The sequence below is a fragment of the Lonchura striata genome, chromosome 8, assembly GCF_046129695.1.
Source record: "Lonchura striata isolate bLonStr1 chromosome 8, bLonStr1.mat, whole genome shotgun sequence".
Lineage (NCBI taxonomy): Eukaryota > Metazoa > Chordata > Aves > Passeriformes > Estrildidae > Lonchura > Lonchura striata.
The window spans coordinates 9,352,990-9,374,859 of record NC_134610.1 but is presented as its reverse complement, the minus strand read 5'-3'; the positions used below and the strand labels follow the sequence as shown (position 1 = coordinate 9,374,859).

Sequence of the window (21,870 nt, the reverse complement as noted above, 5' to 3'; positions counted from 1 at the left end):
GCCGCCGCTCCGCTCCCGCCCGAGCGGCGCCGCGGCCTGAGCAGCGCCCCGCTCTGCCCCGCTCTGCCCCGCGGCCCCGCGGCCCAGCTCTGCCCCGCGGCCATGGCCGAGGTACCCCGCTGGCCCCGGGCGTCGCTGCTGGGGGGTTGGAGCGGGACAGGACGCGACGGAGCGGTCCGCGAGCCCCCGGAGCCGCCGCCGCCTCCCTGAGGGCTCCGCGCGCGGCGGGGCCGCTGCGCCCCGGGTGCGGTGGAGGGAGCCGCGGGTGGTGGTTCGCGTTTCCTAAAGAGGCGGATTTAACTCATTGCGCCGTGTTCTGCTTTCAAGTAGGGGTCAGGAAAACGGGTTATACTGTGTGGTGTTAAGTACGCGTTTCCCCAGTGTGCTTTGCAGATCGTAGTGGAGTTTCTCACAAACCCTCCTGTAGCGGCCCCCTGGGGGTTTGGGGTTGTTTGCTTTAATTTGTGGGCATTTGGTACCTTGTGCTGCACGGCCGATGCAAAGAACTCAGGTATCTGCCTTTTTTCCCTTTCTCCCAATGCAGCAGGAGAAAACAGAGTGGGAAAACTTAAACAGGGTATTAATGCGTCATGGGTTGAAACCTGTGAGCCTTGCTGCCCCCCAAAGCTGCAGAGGTACATCAGGTAAGGAAATGTAATTTTTTTATTTGGAAATAGTAACCCTAAGTTGATAAGGCATCTTCAAAGCTGTCACTTCCTAGTGGCTGCAATCAGGCAAATCCTCTTTGGCTGTTCAAACCCTTTCATGGTGACTTTGCTTATGTTCTCTGTCTCCAGATATGATTGTCCTAGACCATCAGTCTTCTCAAGAAATAAGACTTGCGTTACAAACGCTGGTGGAAGACACTGAGCGACAGCAAAAGGTGATGCAGGGACTTATGGAAGCAAATCGATGTCTTAGGTAAGACAGTGGAAGGAATTTACCTGCAGAGTAAAAGTATTATCAGTGTGCAACTCCAGCCTGGTGGAGATCTTATCTCACCAGAGGCCTAAGACCTTTTTCCTGAGGTTATTGTTCAATATGCAGCAATATTGTCCCAGTTCCTTTCAAGCTCTCCCCTTGTTTCATCTGCTGCTTCTTCTCATATCAGTGTATTTCCCACACCTGCTGCCACAGGATGTTATCAGAGGTCATCACATAATGTCAGGTGTGTGCTTTATGCACTGTCTATAGTGAAATGAGTTTAATTTAAAAGCAAGGATTCATTTCTTTTTTCAGAGATGTGGTACGACTGGAACAAGGTCGGGCATCTCGGCAAGAGCAACGGGCTAATGATTTGGAAAATGTGGTGAAAAACATTAAGGCCAAAATTTGTCAGCTGGAAGATGAAACAATAGCTAAGGCATGCCAGCAACAGAACCAAGTCAAGGAACTTCAAAAAGAACAACAGGCTTCACGGGTAATTCAGATAGTGCTGCCTGAGGATTCAAACTTTTGACTTACAGAAGATCTCAGAATACTTACATTGATCTAAATAAACATGACTCTTGGGTCATAGGGTTAGTACGCTGTTGATAGCTAAGTATTCTCAAACTATGCAGAATTTTCTAGAAATAATTTTGAAAAGTATCTGTATCTCTCTTAGACTGTCTCTTCAGCATGGCTAAAACCCAAATGCTCACGTTCCTTGGTTCCAGGTGTGTACCTGGGCTTGTATGGTATAGTCAGTGTGTGGGTCATTACAATTCAGTAACACTCCTGTTGCCTGTTCACAGGTAAAATACCAACAGCAGCAGGAAAAGCTGCAAGAACAGGAAGAGATTATTGCCCGCTTGCAGAAGGAGCTGAGGAGAGTTGGGAGGGAGGAGCAGCAGCGAGTTGACATTCAAAACAAAATGTTTTGTCAGTTTTGCAGAAGAGCTCCCAAGTCTCTCCTGGATCAGCGGTAAGTGATTCTCTTCTACTGCTGAATCTCTGCAACAGTAAATGAAGAAACAGATTTTAATGTAATGCTTCTCAATATTTATATGGCAAAAAGAAGTAATCTGGAGACTTTAGGAGTACAAGATGAAATATATAGTCTTGCGAAGGTACCTCAGTGCAGTGATATTTTTCTTTTGTGAAACTGTAAGCCAGATAAATCCATGGCAGAAATTTAACAATTGCCACCCACTGCCCACACTAGATGTCAGCAAAGGGAAGGGAATGATTCACTCTGCTCTGTAGCTGCAGTGGCTGGCAGCTAGGATGATCTCATCCTGGGATGCTGACATTTAAGTAAGTAAATTAAGGAAGTTAAAAATGAACAAACCCCCTCAACAAACAGCATCCTTAGCCCCGCCCCCCCCCCAAAAAAAGAGCCTTTCCAGTTTTGGGAAGTGATTGCAACTGCTGACTGGAGGCTTCCTGTGAGCTTCCAAGTACTTTTGGGTGAGTTCCCAAAGTGTCACAAGGCTTCGTCTCTTGCTAGTAGGATTTCCATAGCTCTGCTACAGTCAGACATTGGCCAATTCCTAAACCTAGCCATTGCTTTATTGTGCTGATATCACCTGGCTTTCTAGGCCTGGCCAACAATGTTTATCTGGGAAACTTTTAAGAGGGATTGTATGTGCTCAGCTTTTTCCTTGAGCTCTCACTGTATCAGAGGAAGGATCCCTAGATTTGGTTCCCTGTCGTCTCTCATGTGTCTCTCCAAACCAGACAATCTCTGAGTGCTCAAAACACTTTATTTTGACTGTGCCTCTCTGTTAATCTTGCTGGGTAACCACAGGCATAAGATGAGGACACTGGTGGGCAGATTTAACTTTTTTCTCCTCTTGAATATTTTGCTGCTTCTGAACTAGTACAGATTCAATGTGTCTACTTTTCCATTTTGGCAAAGTGTGACCGTGTTTTTCTGGTATGAGAGAAACTGCACTGTTTGGAGCAGCCACTTTCAAAGTGCAGTGCATTGTATAAGCTGAGCTGTTCATCTGGGTTGGTCACTATGAGTTTTGTGAGAATATCTGAAATTCAAAATTAACATTTTTCCTTTCTTCAGGTACCTATGTCTAATTGATTATTATGAATCTCAAATTAGTCAGATTAAAAAGAAGCTGAGGTAGGTCTCATTAAATGCCTTGTGGTTCTACTGTTCAAAAATTTTTTAGCCCTTACTGTTCTTAAATGTTATAGTGGTAAATACTCTGTGCTCCAAGTATCACTAGCATGTATGAAACAACAAAGGGTTATGATGGTCATGGAAATTTAGATTTTTCCAGAGAATAACTGGCAGTCAGGCTAAGCAGCTTCTCAATCAGGAGACCAGGATAATTGGGAGGCTTGGGGTATTCAGATGCTTGAACTATAAGTCTGTCTTTCTTTCTTTTTTTTTCCTTCCCCTTCCCCTTTTGCCATGGTTCACAGGCAGAATTACTGCATTAGCTGTGCTCAGTTGATAGATCTCCCAAAACTAAAGGTTTTCAGCTCTGTCCCAGTGCCTGCATGGCACAAAGCAACAAATTGATACCTGAAACATCCCTATAGCTTGAGATTACTATTGAGAAAACTGAAATGGGATTTGCTTGTATTGGAGTTTCTCTTGTGGACGAGTGCACTTCATTAGCATATGAAACAGCTTTCCCAGAAATTAGAGCTTGAATCTTAGGGCAGAATTTCTTTTCTATTTACTTGGTAGTTCATGAAAACATTATCATACATAACTGCTAACTAAACCAACTTAAATTTTTGAGCTAATTGAACTGCAATAAGCTGAACCAATTTATTCTTCCCAATAGGCAATATAAAAAAGATGAAGACGAAGTGCAGAGAGAAGTAAAAAACAAGGAAGATTTCTTAAATCTAGATGCTACTCCTAATTACAAAGCACTGCTCATGGTATGGAACTTCCAAGAATAAGTCAGTGCAGATCTCTCAATGGTAACCCTTCAAGAGCCACATAGAAACATAAACATGTTTGACTTCTGTGCCTTGTTCTTGTCATGTCTTCTGAACGTGGAGCCTCTGTGGGCAGAGTTGCCTATCCCTGTACAAAGATTCAGCAAAGTGCTGTGAGTCTGCCAAGGATTGTAGAGATCTCCTATAGTCACAGTGCTCCACCTGGGGTCTAATGCACCTGGCTCTTGGCCTCAGTCATCTGAGTCCTCATCCATGCTGTTTTGCTGTCCAGGCAATTGGGAACCCTTCTTAACATGCACATACTTTAAATTGTTGAAGCTTGTTCATTATGAAATGAGATCATTAAGAGCAATAACCCAGTCTATGTTTTAGTCTTTCCAGAAGCAACTTACTGAAACAAAAGCCAAGAACAAACAGCTTTTGCTTGAAAATACAAATCTCAAGAAAAACTTGGAAATAAGGTGAGCAAGGATAAGTACCATCCTTTGTAAGGCCATTTCAGTAGGCTTTGCTTTACAAGGCACCAGCAATTGTAAAAGTAAAGTGTGAAGTCTGTGATCAAAGAAATGAGATATGGCAGCAACAGCCACACTCTTCTCCCTACACTGTTAATAGCAGCTGCTAATGGTTAGTTTGCTCTTTATTGCTGTTGTTATGTAGAAATGTAGCAGAATTTAATTTCCAGAATGATTTTTTGGCACTGACAAAGCTTTTTTGCTTGGATGAATTTTATAGATACCTTCCAATGCAAGATATATAACATGGTACTTTTTCTGTCTAGCAGGCCAACTGCACAGGAATTAAAATTTTACAAGCACCAAGTGAAGAAACTACAGAAAGCTTTAAAGAAAACTATCCAGTAAGTATATTCTTTCAGGGAGTTCCATGAATCCTCTGGACTTCTGAAGGCAAGGTTACTCTGCAACCTGTAATGTAGAGAGCAGCTTATAGAGCATGTGCCTTATCAGCATTCTTTGGAGCCTGGTTTATGGGCAGCAAGTGCTGCTGGACCTCTAAAGCTCTCTATTTCTGAAATGGTGGCAGAGTCTCCAAATGGGGGCACAGCAGTGTGGGGTTTTTATTTCATTTTGTCTTTCTGGATTTGATTTGAGTTCTTTTGCTGGCAATATATACAGGGCCATCTCTAGTGTTTGCTGCTTCCATAAGCTGTAAAGGAAGCAGAATTCGTTTCATTATGGATTATAAATGTGAAAGTGTGAGTTGGCAAAATGTTGCAGCTACTGAAGTTATGACCATATTATTCTTAGAAATTGACTGTTTTTTTCTGAAATATTGCTAAGAAAATACATGGAAGATATAAAAGTTCTAGTACCAACAAAGTGTTTTTATCTATAATTTCACTTAGTCATTTGTCCATGTGTATACTGAATGCTAAATATTTTATAGCCTGAAACAGTCATCCCTTAAACTTGAAAATAAACAGACATGTTGTGTATATTTAAATTGTCTATTCTCTCATGCAATAGGTATCATTTAGATGAAAAGCAGTAGTGAGATTTGTATAATAAGCCAGGAAAGATGTTCCAGCAGAAGCAGATAACAACTGAGCTTGGAATTTGAGCCTTTAGAGTAAAATTCTGGATTTTAGGTCTTCAGCCATAGTAGAACTCTGGCAACAGAAAAACTGGTGGTGTCCCTTCTAAATCAGGAAGCAGTCTGGCATAGCCTCAGCCTGAACACTTGAGATAAATTAATGATATTTGCTAATATTAGGTATTCTGTTGTCAATCTATGTTTCTTGGGTCTGATGGAATTCTATTGCTCAGCATCATAACATGAATATTTACTGTATGTCTAAGTGCTACAAATTAAAAGGTAGCATCTCCTGCTAAGGCTGCTTGTGTGACCCACTGTGTGTATTTTTGTGCAGATTTTCAGGGAACAGGACCGGAGAAAACAAAGAAGAAAAGAAAGACTCTGGGAGAGTTGCAAGAGTGGATCAGCTGCAGGCAGATTGCCAGAAATACTTGCAGGTACCCAAATTGTATCTGTTCTGCATGTTTCTAGCAGTGGTACAATGAAATATGATACATGTTCTGTTTAGCTGTGTCAACTGGAGCGTGCTGGTCTGAGGCTAAGAGTGCCTATCAAATCCTCTGTGCAAGATGAGTCATGTTCTGCATTTGGCAGTCAGTGTAGGCTGGTTCTTGTTCTCAGTGTAAACTACCTGAAAACAGAAAGGCAGCAGACACTAGGCTGGTAAATATTACTTAGCTGAAGTCTGTTCAGGATGGGGGATTTGTTCAAGATCTTTGGTAATAGTGGATTTTATTTTTCTTGTAATTAAAAAGCCTAAATACAATGAGACTTAGCAAACTGTAAATTGTGGAATTTACAATGCCTCACGTGGATAAATGTTAACTATCCCTCAGAGGGAAGTATATACTTGCATTACTTTCATTTACCTTCTAGCTAGTACATGTTGAAATCTTTGAGTCTATTGCATGTTGAATGTGTGTTTAAAATTCATCAATAGTAATATTGGAGCTATTTATGACTTAATTTTAGGGAATCATGTCTGTGATAGACAGAGATTTTATTACAAAACATCATACATATTTGAGCAATAACATTTTTTATTTGCTCTTGAAGGTTTTGTCCCATATTGATTCTATTTTGCGAAGCCCAAGAGCTCCTCCATTAATATTCCGGCCCAGCAAAGAGGATGGACAGGGATGTGGATTTGAGCACCTTCCACTCACTATAGAAATGTGGGCAGATCAGCTCATAGCTCTAAAGGTAACAACATGTTGTTGTACTCCATTTCTTGGTCTTGTTTTCATCTGCTCTCCTCTCCTCCATCCCTCCCTATGTGTAGTTGTTGGGGGTTTTGTGTGTAGCTTTTGTTATTGCCTGACCTGGTATTAAATTTTACAAATAATCTGCTGTCTGTATGAAGTATGTACCACTTCTCTGTGTAAATCTTTTATTTAATTTTATTAACTGGGTCCCTGAGAAGAAACTTAAGCTTTAGAGTCAACTTCACACATAAATGATGGTGCATTCTCTTCTTTCCTTTTATCTGACCAGAACAGAACAGTGACTTTTTGATCCAAATGCAAGTGAAATAGTTTTGTTTAAGGTCAAACTCTTTGTGACCAATACTTCCTATGTCACTGAAACTGTAACACATAGTCAATATAGTATTTTTTACTCTGTTCTTTTCAAATTAAAGAATGTCAGCAAGACACTATCCTTAAATTAATGAAAATTAAAACCTTAACCTCTCCAGTGCTGGAATGTTTTCTGCATATGAGAAACAGAAAAACACCTGTTTCTATAATAAAAACAGCCTAAGCAATTTCTAATATAAGTTGTCTCTCCTCCTTTCTTTTAAAAGGATTTGCATAGGTCCTTGAGAAAACTCTCTCTGGAATTGCTGCCTTGGAACACTAAAGATTCACAGGACAGCAGAGAATCCATACGAGTTGAAGACCTCCAGTTGATAGTAGATGCAGTTTTGGAAGAATTAGAACATAAGGAAAAGGTAATTTTTACCAGAGGTTTGTAATCACAAGTTACTGTGGAATTCTTAAATGCATTCTTCACACAGTGATAAGATTGGTGCATTTGGAAGCCTTGCAGCATTTAAGAAATACCTGTTTGAAGACATTCAGTAGTCAAAGACTGTTTTAACATAATGGATAAATTCACCTTGGGGAAGATTGCTTTAATCAAAGGCACTTGACCAGCAGTGAATTTGCATTGCCCTTAGTCTCAGGAATTACCCTGTTCTGTCTCTCAGGGCTGAGAATACATAAATGCTCTCAGCAACAGAGAAGGAAGCTTTCAAAAGAGTGTTTTGAGTTTGGTGTATGTTTGTGCCTGAAAACTATTGAAACTATGTCTTCAGATATAAAAATATTTGAAAGGCTGAGATTTCATAAGGAAAGTTACACCTTTTCTTCAGACTGGTTTTAAGAATGTTTCACATAAAAGCACCCTTGCCTTGTTAAGCAGTACCATTGATGAGTTCTTCTTGCTTGCTCCAGAGCAGCCAGAGACAGTCCTTGCAAACGCTGTCTGCCATAGTCTCTCACTTCCAGAAGTTGTTTGATGTGAATTCTCTGAATGGTGTTTATCCACGGATGAACGAGGTGTACACTAAGCTGGGGGAAATGACCAATGCCATGAGGAACCTCCATGAGCTCCTGGAACTAGGTAAAGATTTAACCTCCTGCTACTTGTTCACACCATTCCAAAAAAAGGAGACAGGTGAAAAGCTGGCCTCCTCATAGAAAATAATGTTGAGCTGTTGAGAAATGAATAAGTTGTTTCCTTCACTGGGAAGATAAAAATACGTTCCTGTCAATTTGCAGTTCAAATAGCAAATCCCCGTTATCTGTAAGCCTTTAGCAGTTGCTGAGGAATAGCAGAGAGCCAGAAGAAGAGAGTAACAGGGGAAATAGAATTTTTTTTTCCACAAAGCTTTTTTATGGTGAGCTGACTTCACAATTGTTGTTTATTCTCCACTTGAAAGACAGCAAGTTTAAGGAAGAAAATAACTCAGCCTCGGATGTAGATTTCTACTCAGTAATTAATTCAAGTGTAATTGGGTCCAGTCTTCAGAAAGTTCCATCTTACGCTGCTAAACTTAAAAACCAAAACAAGTTGTTGAGTGTCAAAAACTGTCAGTACTCAGAGGTATAGTTGGTTATTTCCCTTCGGGTGGGAACCTCTGTAGAACAGCAGCTAAATTAACCCAGCAGCTGGGTTAAAAGGTTGGGCTGGGCTGCTGGATGTGCAGCCCCAGAGCCCCTGGGCTGCTGAGCCTCATTCAAGGAGGGGAGCAGTGTTCCTGCCTGCAGCCAGCATGGGAGGTGAGGAAACCTCACCTCCCTTTAATAACTGCAGCTCAGAAGATGCCTTGTCCATGCCTAGTTCTTCTGAAGTTTAAGGAGAAAAGAACAAGGAGGCTGCTACCTTCAGTCACAGCTACAGACAGGTTCAAATTCAATATCAAAACAAGTTCTGGGTGTTAACAAAGTGTTTGTTAAGCAGGTTCCTTACTGGCCTAACCCCTATAGTGTGTCTGCTGTGTCCCAAAAACCTAATGAATAACCCCTTTTCTATATATATCATTTCAATTGGCTGATTTCCATTGATGTTGTAAAAGTGCACTTTAGTACCCTCTTTGCTCTGAACACACAGCTCTGCCAAAGTTTTTTAGCCGCTAAAGGATTAGTGAGAGAATCCCCATTCATAGCTAACATTTGTTTATTTCTGACCATTTGTTTATTTCTGTTTTCTCTGAATGGTGGAATGTATATGCCTAGATCTATGAAAACTAAATAAAATCTATGCACCTGCAAGAATTCAACTGTGTCTAAAATACATCTCTGTTATTACTGTTAGAAGAATCATGAGGTGTTTGTTTTTCCACAGACAGTTCAGCTCCACCCACTGTGGTAGTGGATACTGTTGGGAAACTGTGTGACATCATTAATAAGAATGTGACTGAGCAGGTACAGCAGCTTCTGGGCACCCAAGACATCCACAGGTATGTGAGGCTGTTCCATTGCTGACCATTCTGCAAACATCAAATGTAGTAATTGAGAACTGGCAAAAACTGATGCTGAAAGAAACTTTCATCATTTGTCACAAAGTCAGTGAGCTGTGACAACACAGGTGTTAGTTACTGCTGTTCTGCTTGAAACAAATCTTGTATTCTGTCAAAAAGATAAAGCTGACAGAGAGAAAAATTGAGGCCAGAAGGTTCCAAAACACTCTCTGGTTTGCATGGATAATTTGATCAAACAAGCCTTAATGGGATACAAGTTTCATCACGAGACAAATCATGCACCTGGGTGGGGAGGAGAAAGTGATGCAAGTCTCAGATGTAATATTGCAATGTTCTAGTTGCCAAGGCAGAGTTTGCCTCAAGCTGCCTACAAATACTTTAGAAACTGGACAAATCCAGTTATACTTCCAACAGATGACAGCCACATCTAGGTGGTAGCAGACCCTAAGGGCTTGCATTCAGCATGTGCTTTACAGACAAACTGCAAAGGGAGCAGGCAGCAAGTCTGACACGTGCTGAGTTGGCAAAACTCACTCCCTCAGCCTTTCTGCACTAATTTCTCTGTTTTACTGGAGAACAGTTGCTTATAAAGCATTTCTTGCTCTACCTCCAAGGCAGTTATACCAGCCACCCCCAGGTAGTATATTTAGCATACACAGAGAAATGTTCCAGGCCCCAGACTACCTGGAGCCATGTGAGGGGGAAAGAAGATGTGTATACAGCATTAGTGGTGAAATCAGAGATCCTTGTGACTGCTCCCTTGTTGGCTGCAGGGTTCAGAACTGGAGAACAGAACATTGGTGTTCATATGTGGTGTACATATTGGTGTTTTATATACTAAGTAGCAGAATTGGCACAAAGTCATGGCACAGAACAACAAAATGGCCAAGAGGATGAACTTGCCATGTCCTTGCACCTCTTACCTGATTGTCTCACTTTCCATTCCAGTATCATCAATAAGCTTGAAGAACATGAGTGCTTCTTTCCGCCCTTTCAAGCTCTTATTCAAGACTTGCTGTGTCTTCTAGGTGAGTAATATTTGCACCAGTAATTATCTTCATGCCAACACTTCCTCACATATAACTCTAAACAGTTTACAAGTGTTTTCTGTATTCCTGCTGTGCTGAAACAGGAGAAGGATGTGAGGGAAGGTGCTGCCTTTTGCCTCACTCTCCTTTTCACCTCTTCTCAGGAAGTGACCAAAACACTTTATTTTCATTTAACATGGGTTTGCATTTACTTATTATTACTTATTATTACTTATAACAAAATTTATTTTTTTTCCAAAAGCATTAAAAGGTATGAGGATTTTATTTAATTCACCATATGTTTAAGTTAGAATTTTGGTTGAACTCAAAGGTATTCTAGGTCCATAAGCCTAACCCTTTTGCTTTCCATTCTGTTGCAGAGATCAGTAACATGGATGACATTTTACCTGCAGTGCAAAACCTGAAATGGGGAGCTGGTTATGGGTGACTCTGCTCTTCCTGAGGAAGATTTCTCTTACTTGTGATTGTACCTGTTGGTGCACATGATATTGCAGCTACCTCCTAAGCAACAATTCCAGATTTTTTTACAGAAATAAAAGCTGTTGCAGTTTAACTTTTTTTTTTTTTAATTCTTGCTCAGTTTAAGAAATACTTCAACTGCTGTCAACTGGTCTACTCAATCCCAGAGAGAGAACCAATATACCCTGTTAGCACAACACCAGGCAAATTCTAACCATTTTTAATACTGCTGACAGAGTAAGTATGAGGTAAAGATGCCCTTACTGCCATGGCCATCACACTTACACAAATGCCCAGTCTTGGTTTTCTGGAGAGCCTCTTTTAATATGTTGTTCACACTTCCAGATCAGTTTGGGATGGGAACACATTGTTACTCAGTCAGTATTCTCTCTGATTATGGACTGAGGCAGACTGAATTAATGTAATCTAGGCCAAAAATTCTTGAAATTTTTTTCAGGCAATGGTTTGAAGTTACCATCATTGTATTTCATAAGTCAGTTTAGAAAGGATTAGATCAAGTCTCTTATGCAAGACAATTAGAAGTTTATTGTACAGAAACAAGTACACCAAGCTTCCAAAAATATTTTACCTCAATATTATTAAAGCTTAGTTTACAAAACTTTGCTGTTCCTCAGACAGAATCTGGGTTTACAAGATTTTGAAATGTACTGTAACAAAGGACAAAACCACTTAAGGTGTCACAAACTAAAACCTTAATGACATCTTGGTAAGTTCATCTCCCTGCTTTGGAAGCTCATTATTTACATACCTGCAGCCACAGTCAGCTACGGTACTTCTGAACAGTGGACTACCAACTTCTTCGTTTCTCAAACAAAAACAGCTATTAAAGAGCTTCTCTTTTAAAAGCTTCGGTAGCCCTACAGCTGAAGAATACTGTTTCAAAATGTATTCTTTTAAAAGTACACCATTTCCATGTTAAAACAACATGAACAAGCTCCTAGAGCCATCAGACTGCCAAGCAAAGGACACTTGGCTGGCAGTCTAAAATCTCCCCAGGTACAACCCTTTAAGAGAGGTTTCACACTTAGAGGTCCTTTGAAGGGGGATTTGCCAGAAATAGCAAAAATAAAGGACATTCTTTAAGGACAAATTATTCCCTATGTGGGGGAAAATATGTTTAACTTCAGTGAGAACTAATCCCCGAATAGGAACTAATAGAACTAATGATCCAAATAGGATCATTAAATTTGCATGTCCTGAGCTGGAGCCTGCTTCAAATTTGCAACAACTGTGCAAAATATGTTAATTACAAGAGATATGTACATCCATATGAAGTTGAAAAATTAGTAACTTATGTACATGAAAAGAAATCAGATTTTCTTGCGTTTGCTCCTTGTCAGCTCATACCTGCAAGACAGACACAATAAATAATTACTGTAGCTGAAAACTTAATAGTTTTAGCTGGCACAGTAGAGAAAACCTGGGCTGCTTTATTGCTTCTGCTTCACAGGCAGCACAGCAAAGGAGGCTCCAGAGATAGCCTCAAACTTCAGCTCTTCACCAGGAACTTTGGGTGCATCCTTTTTTCCTCTTCCCCTAATTGCCCTGAGACACACACACACAAGCTGGCCAGGGAAATGTGGTTTTCCTGTTGGAATATTGGCTCACTGCCTGTGCAGATGGCAAGCTCCTGGACTACCCACACTACATTCCTTGGGCTCCACTGAAGGAGAAACAAGGAAGAACTCCTGCCATTTACTAAAGACACAAAAGTGAAAAAAACACCCAAGCCTGGTTCTCTGTTCTGCCTCAGAACCACAATGAACGTACAAGCAAAACTGTAAGTGGCTTATTATAATAGTTTCTATAAATGCTTTGTAATTAAAGTTTTATCATGCATATATATTGCTGATCAGAGTATTTAGTTAAGATCTTTATTCAAGTTAAAATTTGTTGCAAGGTTACTTTAATAAACAAAGTTCTTTTCCTTACGTGGCTTATAAGCCCTTGTGGCTTTTATGGCAACTTAAAATATGCTGAAGACTATAATTGACACAGGCATCTCATTAAAGCTGTCTCACAAGGCAGGCACTGCACAGGCAATGGATTAACACACAATTTAGATAGAACTACGAGATTAGCTCAAGTTAGTCCTGCCTTTGCAGGTCAAATATTCTTCTTGCTCACCCAAACACAGCCTGGTTACCAGCACTCACTCCCACAGCAGTCATGCAAGCTCCCAGCAAAGCAATGGGCAGGGTTTGGAAGTATGGAGATGAGTACTTACCATTGGGCAAAACCTTTTATTAAATCCTCCTGGGACAAGTCAATGCGCACCTTTAAAAAGCAAATTTTATTTGTTTGTAGGTTATTCTGCATATAAATTGATTGACTAAGCTACCACCCCTCCCAAGTCAGACCCACTTTCCAGCTGTGGGGCTGCAGCTCAGGCTTGAGGCAAAATGGAGCTTCCCACATTCCCAGGGTGGTCTAGGCATGAACCAGCTCCATTTCCTATAGCACTACTTGGAAATTTATCTATCGCTGAAGAAGCAATTGCAGTTTACTTCTCACAGAATCAAAGCTGTTTACAGGAAGCTCAAAGCAGTTTTGGCAAATTGTGGGATTTAGAGCCAAAGCCTTTCTCAGCTCCGTGTTTGTGCTCTTGAAGCCGTTCCTCACACGGGCAGCACCAGGGCCCAGGGTTTACTTGAGCAGCATCCTTCTGAAATGAGACCACGCAGCTCCCACATGGATACAGCCTCATTTGAGATTAAAATCTGGCAGAAAATATTGTTTCCAGATTGCCAGTCCTATTACTGAGAATCAGCTACTGGAGCCACATTTCAGGATTTCAGGAGTAGCCCAGAGTGTTCAGCTCTGTTATAGCTGTAGTGGAGATTCTTTAAACTTACTTTCCCCAGTTCCTTCCTCTCCTGTGAAATGAATGGCCTGCTGTTTTTCACTGCAATGTCCAGTGTCCTTTTCTTGACATTTTCCAAAGATTCAAAAAATTCAAACCTTGAAATAAAGTTTAACAAGAAGAGACTTCAGGCAAAAATTAAAATCCTGTGAGCAACAGTGGGCACAATATAGTGACAGTGTACAGCATCAATGGCCAGGACTTTAACAGGGAACGAACATAAAGAAAAGGCAATTCTAGAGTGAGGTTTTATCCACATTGCAGGGAACCTTTTCCAGGCCTCATGAAAGATGACAACACTGTGTTCGGACTGTCCACTGTGCCAGGGGAAGGAGGAAAACATGCATCCATTATGAAATGCCATTTAACATCAGTTTCCCCCCCTCCATGGAAGATCAGCGTGTTTTCCATGCAATGTTCATTACTCAAGAGGAAATAGTCATGAGCCAAACCTCCAAGTTCACAGAGCAGCCTTGCACCACACCAAGAACAGACAAAGGCTGAAACCTATGGCAATTAAATTCTTAATGGCTCTGACTCAAGCCTCTGGCACACATGGTTAATGTCAAGTCAGTTTTGTCCATGCTAAATCACTCCAGTTCTGCCCACCTGAATAGCTTTTCCTCAAGTCAGAGCTGTGAAACAGGTAACGTGTTTTGGAGCTAAGCATTATCTTTAATTGAGGATGTACAGGATACGTCAGTACTGAGGATGAGGAAAAGGAGATGTTCTTCCCAACTGCTGGGATGGCACTAAATCAGTGCAGTTACTTATGAACAGACATAAGCAGAATCCTCAGGTTTGGTGTTTTGAGTGTTAAGAACGAATATTTCAAAATCTTTTCTCCATTTCTGACTTACAGAGAAAGGACATGACACAGGAAATATATAAGCCACCAAGGATCAACCAACATTCACATATATCCATACCTTCTTCTAATTATGGGATTAAAACCATCTCTCAAAAGAGCTCTACTTCTAAGTGTTACTATGTTTGGATTCATGAAAAACACATTCCATTTCAGTGGCAGAGCTGTGACACTGTCAGCAAAGAGGTGGGAGCATTTTACCCTGCTCCCACCAGGCCTTGATGACAACATCCACCTGTGTGCCCTAAGGATGTTCCAGTCTCAAAAGGCTCTGTACTTCTGCCTTGGACCTTTGGAAAGATGTCAGAAAAAGCATCAGGCAAAGCAGTGTGAACAGAGCAGTAGGCTCTGGGAGGTACCTGAACAGGCAGATTGCCTCTGCCATGACAGGGAGTTAAACACTGCGAGAATGTCAGTTTGCAGAGAAGCAAATGCAGCCTGGGGGCAGGGAAGAAGGTGTACCCTTCTTCTGGGGGACTTGCAACACCACAGACAGAGCAAGGTCAGCCCCAAGTACTTGTAAATCACAGTTCAAGTGCCATTTGTTTCAGGAAAGCTGGAAATGTCCACAAGAGAGTCCATAGGAGCTACAGCAGGACACCTTAGGAAGCCCTGCCATTACACAGAGATCATAACTATTCCACCCACAATCATAATTTACATTTTCTTACTTCTCATCATATTGGGGGTTCAGGGTTTTTTTCTTAACAGAAGTTTTCTTCCTGCTTGTCCATCTTCTGTCTGGAAGAAGGTATATACGAACATATGGATCAACTCCACGATTGGAAGAGGGTACCAAGTTTCTGTTAAAAGAAAAACAGACAAGTGAGGCAGGTTCTCTCACTGTGTGTTTTAATACCTTCTCTCTCTTGGTATCAGACCAACCCCTGACAGGCCAAAAATATTCATCCCAGGGGCTGGAACATAAGCAAATAAAACTTTAGGATTGTTTAGTTAAAACCTTTACTCCTGAGGGTGTAGCCACTTACTGGGTTTCCTAAAGTAACAATTACATATTTAGTCATAGGTATCAATCCTTGTCATGATGTCTATCCTAACACCCCAAGACACACACCAGTTGTCAGTGCTGTCCAGAGGAAATTTTGGGTAGATGACAGTTGAAACATCTCTGCTGCAGTGAGCATAACTTGCTGGGTTCTCCCCCTGCCTGGAGCTGGGCACAGAGAGGCTGCACAGTTGGAAGCCAGCCAGTGCTAAGGCATCTCCTGCTGCACGTGGCTCTGCTCCAGCTTTGCTGGGTGACTGACAGAGCTCAGAGAGCTCTTTCCTCTGTGAGCCATCACGAGCATTACCTGCAGCCGTTGACCAGCACGACGAGGCTCTGCCGGATGGAAGCATAACGCACGGTCAGCTGGATCTCCCCCAGAGGCATCTCAGTCCCGCTGCAAGACATCGCACAGTCAAGGCTTTTAAATACAGCCACTGAGCAGCCCACAAGCAGAATAAAACCAGTTTTCAGGGCACCATCCTCCTCCCTGGCATCCTAATGTTTGCTGTCTAGGAAGTAGCTGGATCACAGAGGTTCCAGAGAAGCCCCATCCCTGCCTTCTCTGCAGGTACCTGATTTCATCCCACAACACAAACTGCCAAAAAAGCCTCTGTGTGGCCCACTGTAGCTGGAGCAGCAAAGTACAGGTTAGTGTGTCACACATTCCCTCAATAATGTCTGTATATGCAAAATGGGACCTCTTTCATATTCCATTCTGCACGTTATTAAAGTGGCTCAAAATCCAAAACATTGCTTAAAAATGGTCTATAAATAATTTATAAATTAAGCCCTATTCAGAGCTAGAAAATTTACTAGTCATCAATTCACCAAATTGCAGCAGGACTTGAGTTTTATGTTCAGGTTTATAACTACTCTGATGCTTAAGTGACGTGGATATTTGTAACTTCTGTTGATTAAGGATTCTACAAGTTCCATTCTCTGCCCCAGGAGAGACAAATCCTCTCCATCCTGCCTGTCAGAGCAGCCTCACACTGAGCACTGTGGGAAGGACACACACACAAGCACAGCAATCCACAAAAACTTTCTTCACAGCATTATCAGTCTTAAAATGTGTTGGATAAACATATTCAGAGCTTTAAGCAGCCACAGGTGCCTATCAAGAGTTTAGGCTATCACAGAAGTGAGATGTTCAGACTTCAAAATCCTGTTGCTAAGTGAGTGTTGAAAAGCCCTTCAATGATATAAAGCCAACACATGCAGCACTCTTAGGAGAGCCACAGAGAGAATGCTTTCCCTTTTATACCTGCTCTGACAGTGCCCTGTAATTTACTTTGCTGTTGACTGGGATACCTAGGTCAATTCTTTGTAAGGTGACTTGAGACTCAATGCCCCAAATGACTTAGCAGCCTTGAATTCACCTCTATGCACCAGTAACACCTAGACTTTCCCAAGAGAAGAACAATTCAGCTGGAAGAACACCTACTTATGAATGTCCAGATTGCTGCTACTTAATTCAAAGCAGGAAGAAGGCAGGGACCCCAGTGAAGTGACACTGGGTGCCACCCTCATTTCCTGCAGGACAGGCAGTGTGGGCATGGCCATTGCTCCGCTGGGCAATGCTGATGGTGGGCCATGCTCTGCATTTTGCTTGCCCTCTGCTTCAACAAGGCCAGACACAGTCTCACTTGGTACAGGGGCTCCTGAACTGTCTTTAGTGTCCAGGTCTTCTCCACTGTCCTTTTTTGGCAGAGATTCAGGTGCTGCAGAGTCTTTGCTCATGGGAGGTACTTTTGAGACTTGTAGAGAGGAATACTTCTGCTGGTTTCCAGCCTTCTCAGTGACACACACAGGACCTAGCTTGGAGGCATTGACACCAGCCTTGACTCTTTGTGGATCAGGTTCTTCAACATTCAGTGCCTAAAAATCACAAGACAGTGAGTGCTGCTCTCACAGCACTGGGGTGAATGCCAGCATTACCACCCAGAAGGAAATTTCACCACAAAACTGTAACAGCAGGACTTGCCATTAGAGATGAAAGGGGCCCCTGGGATTCACTGTGGTGTTCTCTCCTCTTATCCCACTGTATTTGTACTGAGCAGTATCCAGAGAACGGTGAGGAAACAACTCCTAAGCATCAGTGCTGATTTCCCCAGCTTAGATTTTCTCAGTTCAGCTCTTTATTGTCATGAGAAAATTTTCAGCCACGGCACTGCACTAAGTTTTATGAAGCCTCAGGGATATCCTCTCAACTCCACATACACTCCTAATTTCACTTAAATACCTTGTCACACTTCTACTTTCTACTCAAAAAGCTTTGCTGTGAAGCAAAGCTGCCTTTCTTCATGCCCACCTTTCATCTTTTTTGCCTGGCTACGAATGGATGCTTCTGCAGGGGAAACTGAGTGAACATGGGAAAGAACAACTCACCCGCAATACAAGTTTCATCTTAATGAAGCTGTCTGAACTGGAATGGTCCAGCTGGAATCTCTGATCCAGAGTCATGTTTGGGTCCTTGAGTAGGTGGGAGAGACATACCACTGAAGTTCCCAGGGCACTGTCCCGCTCCTTGTCTTTTATCTGGGGGACAGAAGAAAACAGAAGTTTTTATTAGCTGGCAAACTGGGAAGTGCACCACTGGGAATGCAAAAGCAAAGCAAGAAGGTATTTCAGATAGAAAACAAAATTAGCTTATTTACTTCAGTATGATTACATCCACAAGTGATGCCATTATTTAAGGAGTGTAACAAGTTAGTACATTTGGAGTAAAAATCCTATCTCTAACTATGCAGAGAAAGAACTGCTTTAGCAGAAAAATCATGCCCTGAGATTTCCTTGATTTTCTTAGCTCACTTTGGGGGCAATGTCTTAAGCAGCTGAGATGGCAGCTGGTCTAAATCTTTACATTTATATTTTAGGTAATAGTTTGTTTAGCCTATTTAACCTCAGTAAACCTTCCAAGTTCAATCCCTTTCTGTATCCAAGTGACCAGCCACAGAACTGGCTGTGGCTATAATGCTGCTGATGAGAGGGTTGCTTAATGAGCCAGAACACAGAGGTGAAGAGGTAGGGCTTTGGCTGAGAATCATGAAGGCTGCAATTTCTGACAGCAAAATATTGATGTCATTACTACACACAAATCTGTATGAAATGTCCTTTGCACTTTGCAGCCAGAAACATCCCACATTTTGAACTAAGATACTCCACATTACATGATGCTAGAACAAAGGTAGATACCAAAAAAGGGAGATATCACCACCACCTAATACAGAATTGTCTGTGCAACATATTCCACCTTTTAGTAGGAGGAACCCAGCATGTGCAATCCCACACAGAAACAACCAGCACTGAGCTCCATAGAAGAGTTCCTTCCTAGAAATGTACAGTTGCTCTTCAAAAGGAAAGGCTTTTTCTCTCACCTCAATGTGGAGTGACTGGGAATGAGCACTGTGGACAAAGAAAGTGAAAGCCTGGCCCCACGTGGGATCTTTGCTGAAATTGCAGGTCTGCAACAAGAACATGTGTTAGCTTAGTCTCTTACAAGCAAAGAATCCATGACATTGATCACCAGAGAGGGCCATGGTGACCCTCAGTGATGCTACACCCCAGCTGTATAGAGAGAGTGGAAATATTCCAGGTCAGAAGCATATGGAAGTGAAGTCTCTGGCAAAACCAGAACAAGTTCTTTGGGGCGTGGAAATGCCAAAGAACAAGTCTGGTGAGCTGCAGTTGGCCCCACCAGCACTGCCTGGACCAGCAGCCTGCCTCACCTGCAGCGAGGCACCCCTCCCTCCCTCCCTCCTACCTTCCCACCCAGGGAGAGCCACAGAACTGTTTCCAGCCTGCAGCACTCTGAGCCAGCTCCCAAAGCTGCAGTGAGCTGACAGGCAAGGGCAGGAAAGCTGGAGGGGCAGTTTCAGGGGTGTAGAACTGTGGGAAGAGTAGTAGGGCACAGCTTCAGGACCATCCACTTCAAAGAGGAAAGAGCATGGAAAACAGCCATGGGGACTGTGGCTGCTCTGTAAATCAGCTGTACATGCCAGGCCAGGAGTGCTGGCAGCAAGTGGAAAGGGGAAGGAAAAGCCCAGAAGCCTGACCTAGCTTGGGAGAGGCAGGTGATGTGGTAGGGAAAGGGAAAGCCACAAAAGGTAAAAATGTAAGTAGAACCCAATTTCTGGGTGGAGCAGGTGGAAGAAACAAAATAAAATAGGTGCCAGTTACTTATGCTCATGTGTAGCCATCAGGATTCATTATTATTGCTGGGAATCCAAAAGAACAAAGGGCTCATCCACATCCAGCTGCAGGACAGTGAACATGGCAGCTACTGTGAGGGCAGAGCTCAGTTGTTGCTCATATCCATGAGGCAAAAGTAATTTTTAAATAATGAAAAAGGAACTGAAAGTGAAGTGGAGGAGATGCATATCCATCTTGTCTGGGTTTAAAAACAAAATGAAACCAAACCAAAAAAAAACCAGTTAAACTGTGATATACAGGAGCCAGGAAAGACTCTGAGGAAGGAATAACAGCCAGCTTGATGCAAGTGACAACCTGCTCTGAAAAACCATGAGCTGGATTGGAGATTTATAGAACCAGAGTGTCTGGGCCAACATAAACTTGGACACAGGCATGGAACTACAAGTTTACAGCAGTCACCCTCCACCACCACACCTCAGTGACACAGTGGTCCCACTCCCAGGCTCTGCAGCTATCACTACAAGTACAGCTCTTCATATCAGCTTCCCAAGACGTCCTTTCCTTCCTAGGGGACACCTGGGGACAGTTACCCATAAGATGGAAAGTATCTAATGAAAGCAGAAGAATTAAACAGCCTCACCTTACTCTTCTGAGTCTTGTTCCCAACTGTGAGCACGACAAAGGAGGAAGGTTCTCGTTCCATCTTCTGTCATTTAATACAAGGAAGAAAGAAGAAGGCAGAAAAAAAACATTAAGAAATTTATAGCTTTCAGGAAGCAATATCAAACCACTCTTACATGAAGTAAGTAGCTGGAAAGCTGACAGTATTTTCTGGATGTGGGACCTCTGAGGAGTATAGCACACAGGAAAGCCTCCAGCAATAACACAGTACAGTCTTACCCTCCACCATCAAGAGTACACATTTAAGCCAAAGTTTTATGTATTTAGATTTCAACAGGTGAGCAGTTAAAATTTGTCAGAAGCTGGGAGGAAGACAGCAGAGCTGAAGGCTCAGTGAGAAATCTTGATCTTTCGTGACTGAACCAGGACTCTCAGAATTGGTTTCCAAGGCACACAACTTGCTCCAAAGCAGCTGGAAGTGAGTCCTTGGCATCAAATAACAATTCCTGTCTGGAAGCAGCAATACTGAATCTCTTGCACTTCTTTGCACTAATGCTATAGAAGTTAAGGCTGAGAATCTGGTCTTGGCACAACACTACATACAAAGTGCATACAGTGAGGTCCAGAATTAAGGATTATTGACTGTGATGTGTATCACAGTGCTGGTAACTCATTTAAATTGTAAAGATGCTATTTAAGAGAGGAGCTACTTGGAGAGAATGGGAAGCTTTATCCATAGCTCAGACCTGTACTTGTGAGTAGCCTGCTCAAGAAAAAAGGGAGAAAGACATTCCTGCCATTTACATCACAGTAGCCAAATGCAGTATTTGGGGGGAGAAGTAAACAGGAGATACAAAAGAGAGAGAGAGAGAGAGAGAGAGAGAGAGAGAGAGAGAGAGAGTCTGGAGGCTCTCTTTTGTGTAGGAAAGAAAGACAAACACACACACAATCAAACATTTCCATGTTGCATTCCCACTTTGACTTTCACTGGGGTGGGCTTTCAATCACTATTTTGAACCCCTGCTCACTTAGATTCTGACAGTGGAGGGATTATTTCTTTTTAACCACCACCAGTTTCACATAATCCAGAACCTTGTTTTATAAGTGTAGGAGAAGAATATAAATTTTACCTTGAGGTACTTGTTATTTTTGATCTTCTTTGTTCCACATTCACCATTTGAATACTCAAAGTGGTTTTTCTGAATTGGTGAGAGAGTATTTAAAACAATTAATTTGTTGTTTTTAAAAAAAAGAGGTTAGGAATGAAGGCTGCTGCGTGGGGTTTGTACTTACAGGAAGGTTGAAGGCGCTGTCCAAGTAGACAATCAGAATTGCTGTAGACAGACCCTTCTTATCCTGTAAAGGCAGGGAAAGATAAAACAAATCAAAACACAAAGTAGTCATGATCACCCACCAAGGACAATGCAA

The 21,870-nt window shown here is 42.1% G+C and overlaps 2 protein-coding genes across 4 annotated transcripts in view; one reads left to right on the top strand and one right to left on the bottom strand.

The window, feature by feature from the left end:
• The first annotated feature begins 24 nt into the window (after window positions 1-24).
• On the top strand, window positions 25-11,276 carry CEP70 (centrosomal protein 70). 3 transcript variants are annotated; one of them, XM_021548713.3, is made up of 16 exons: window positions 25-111; window positions 545-644; window positions 798-921; window positions 1,240-1,420; window positions 1,737-1,906; window positions 3,002-3,061; window positions 3,738-3,837; window positions 4,231-4,319; window positions 4,643-4,717; window positions 5,750-5,852; window positions 6,472-6,618; window positions 7,220-7,366; window positions 7,872-8,040; window positions 9,265-9,379; window positions 10,349-10,428; window positions 10,809-11,276. In XM_021548713.3, the coding sequence occupies exons 1-16, from the start codon at window positions 103-105 to the stop codon at window positions 10,874-10,876; spliced, it is 1,737 nt and encodes a 578-aa protein (XP_021404388.2). In that variant the 5' UTR covers window positions 25-102; the 3' UTR covers window positions 10,877-11,276. The 3 variants fall into 3 exon arrangements, with proteins under 3 accessions (XP_021404388.2, XP_077641054.1, XP_021404392.1); XM_077784928.1 differs by lacking the exon at window positions 3,002-3,061 and having other exon boundaries at window positions 4,640-4,717; XM_021548717.2 differs by lacking the exons at window positions 3,002-3,061; window positions 3,738-3,837; window positions 4,231-4,319; ... (6 more) ...; window positions 10,349-10,428; window positions 10,809-11,276 and having other exon boundaries at window positions 1,737-2,299.
• A 155-nt stretch (window positions 11,277-11,431) lies between these two features.
• ESYT3 (extended synaptotagmin 3) overlaps window positions 11,432-21,870 on the bottom strand; it is a 31,308-nt gene continuing 20,869 nt past the window's right edge. Inside the window, exons 13-23 of the mRNA XM_021548667.3 lie at window positions 21,736-21,798; window positions 21,573-21,641; window positions 20,462-20,527; window positions 19,047-19,133; window positions 18,058-18,207; window positions 17,114-17,547; window positions 15,974-16,063; window positions 15,332-15,463; window positions 13,785-13,890; window positions 13,157-13,206; window positions 11,432-12,276 (exon numbers count right to left, since the gene is read on the bottom strand). Coding sequence (XP_021404342.2) covers window positions 12,240-12,276; window positions 13,157-13,206; window positions 13,785-13,890; window positions 15,332-15,463; window positions 15,974-16,063; window positions 17,114-17,547; window positions 18,058-18,207; window positions 19,047-19,133; window positions 20,462-20,527; window positions 21,573-21,641; window positions 21,736-21,798 — 1,284 coding nt within the window. The 3' untranslated portion in view covers window positions 11,432-12,239. The remainder of the gene's footprint in view (window positions 12,277-13,156; window positions 13,207-13,784; window positions 13,891-15,331; window positions 15,464-15,973; window positions 16,064-17,113; window positions 17,548-18,057; window positions 18,208-19,046; window positions 19,134-20,461; window positions 20,528-21,572; window positions 21,642-21,735; window positions 21,799-21,870) is intronic.

Bases quoted from the DNA above. Each gene is read 5' to 3' on its own strand.
- CEP70 (XM_021548713.3), top strand. The intron at 922-1,239 runs GTAAGACAGTGG...TTCTTTTTTCAG, and splicing joins GAAGCAAATCGATGTCTTAG to AGATGTGGTACGACTGGAAC. The intron at 5,853-6,471 runs GTACCCAAATTG...TTGCTCTTGAAG, and splicing joins ATTGCCAGAAATACTTGCAG to GTTTTGTCCCATATTGATTC.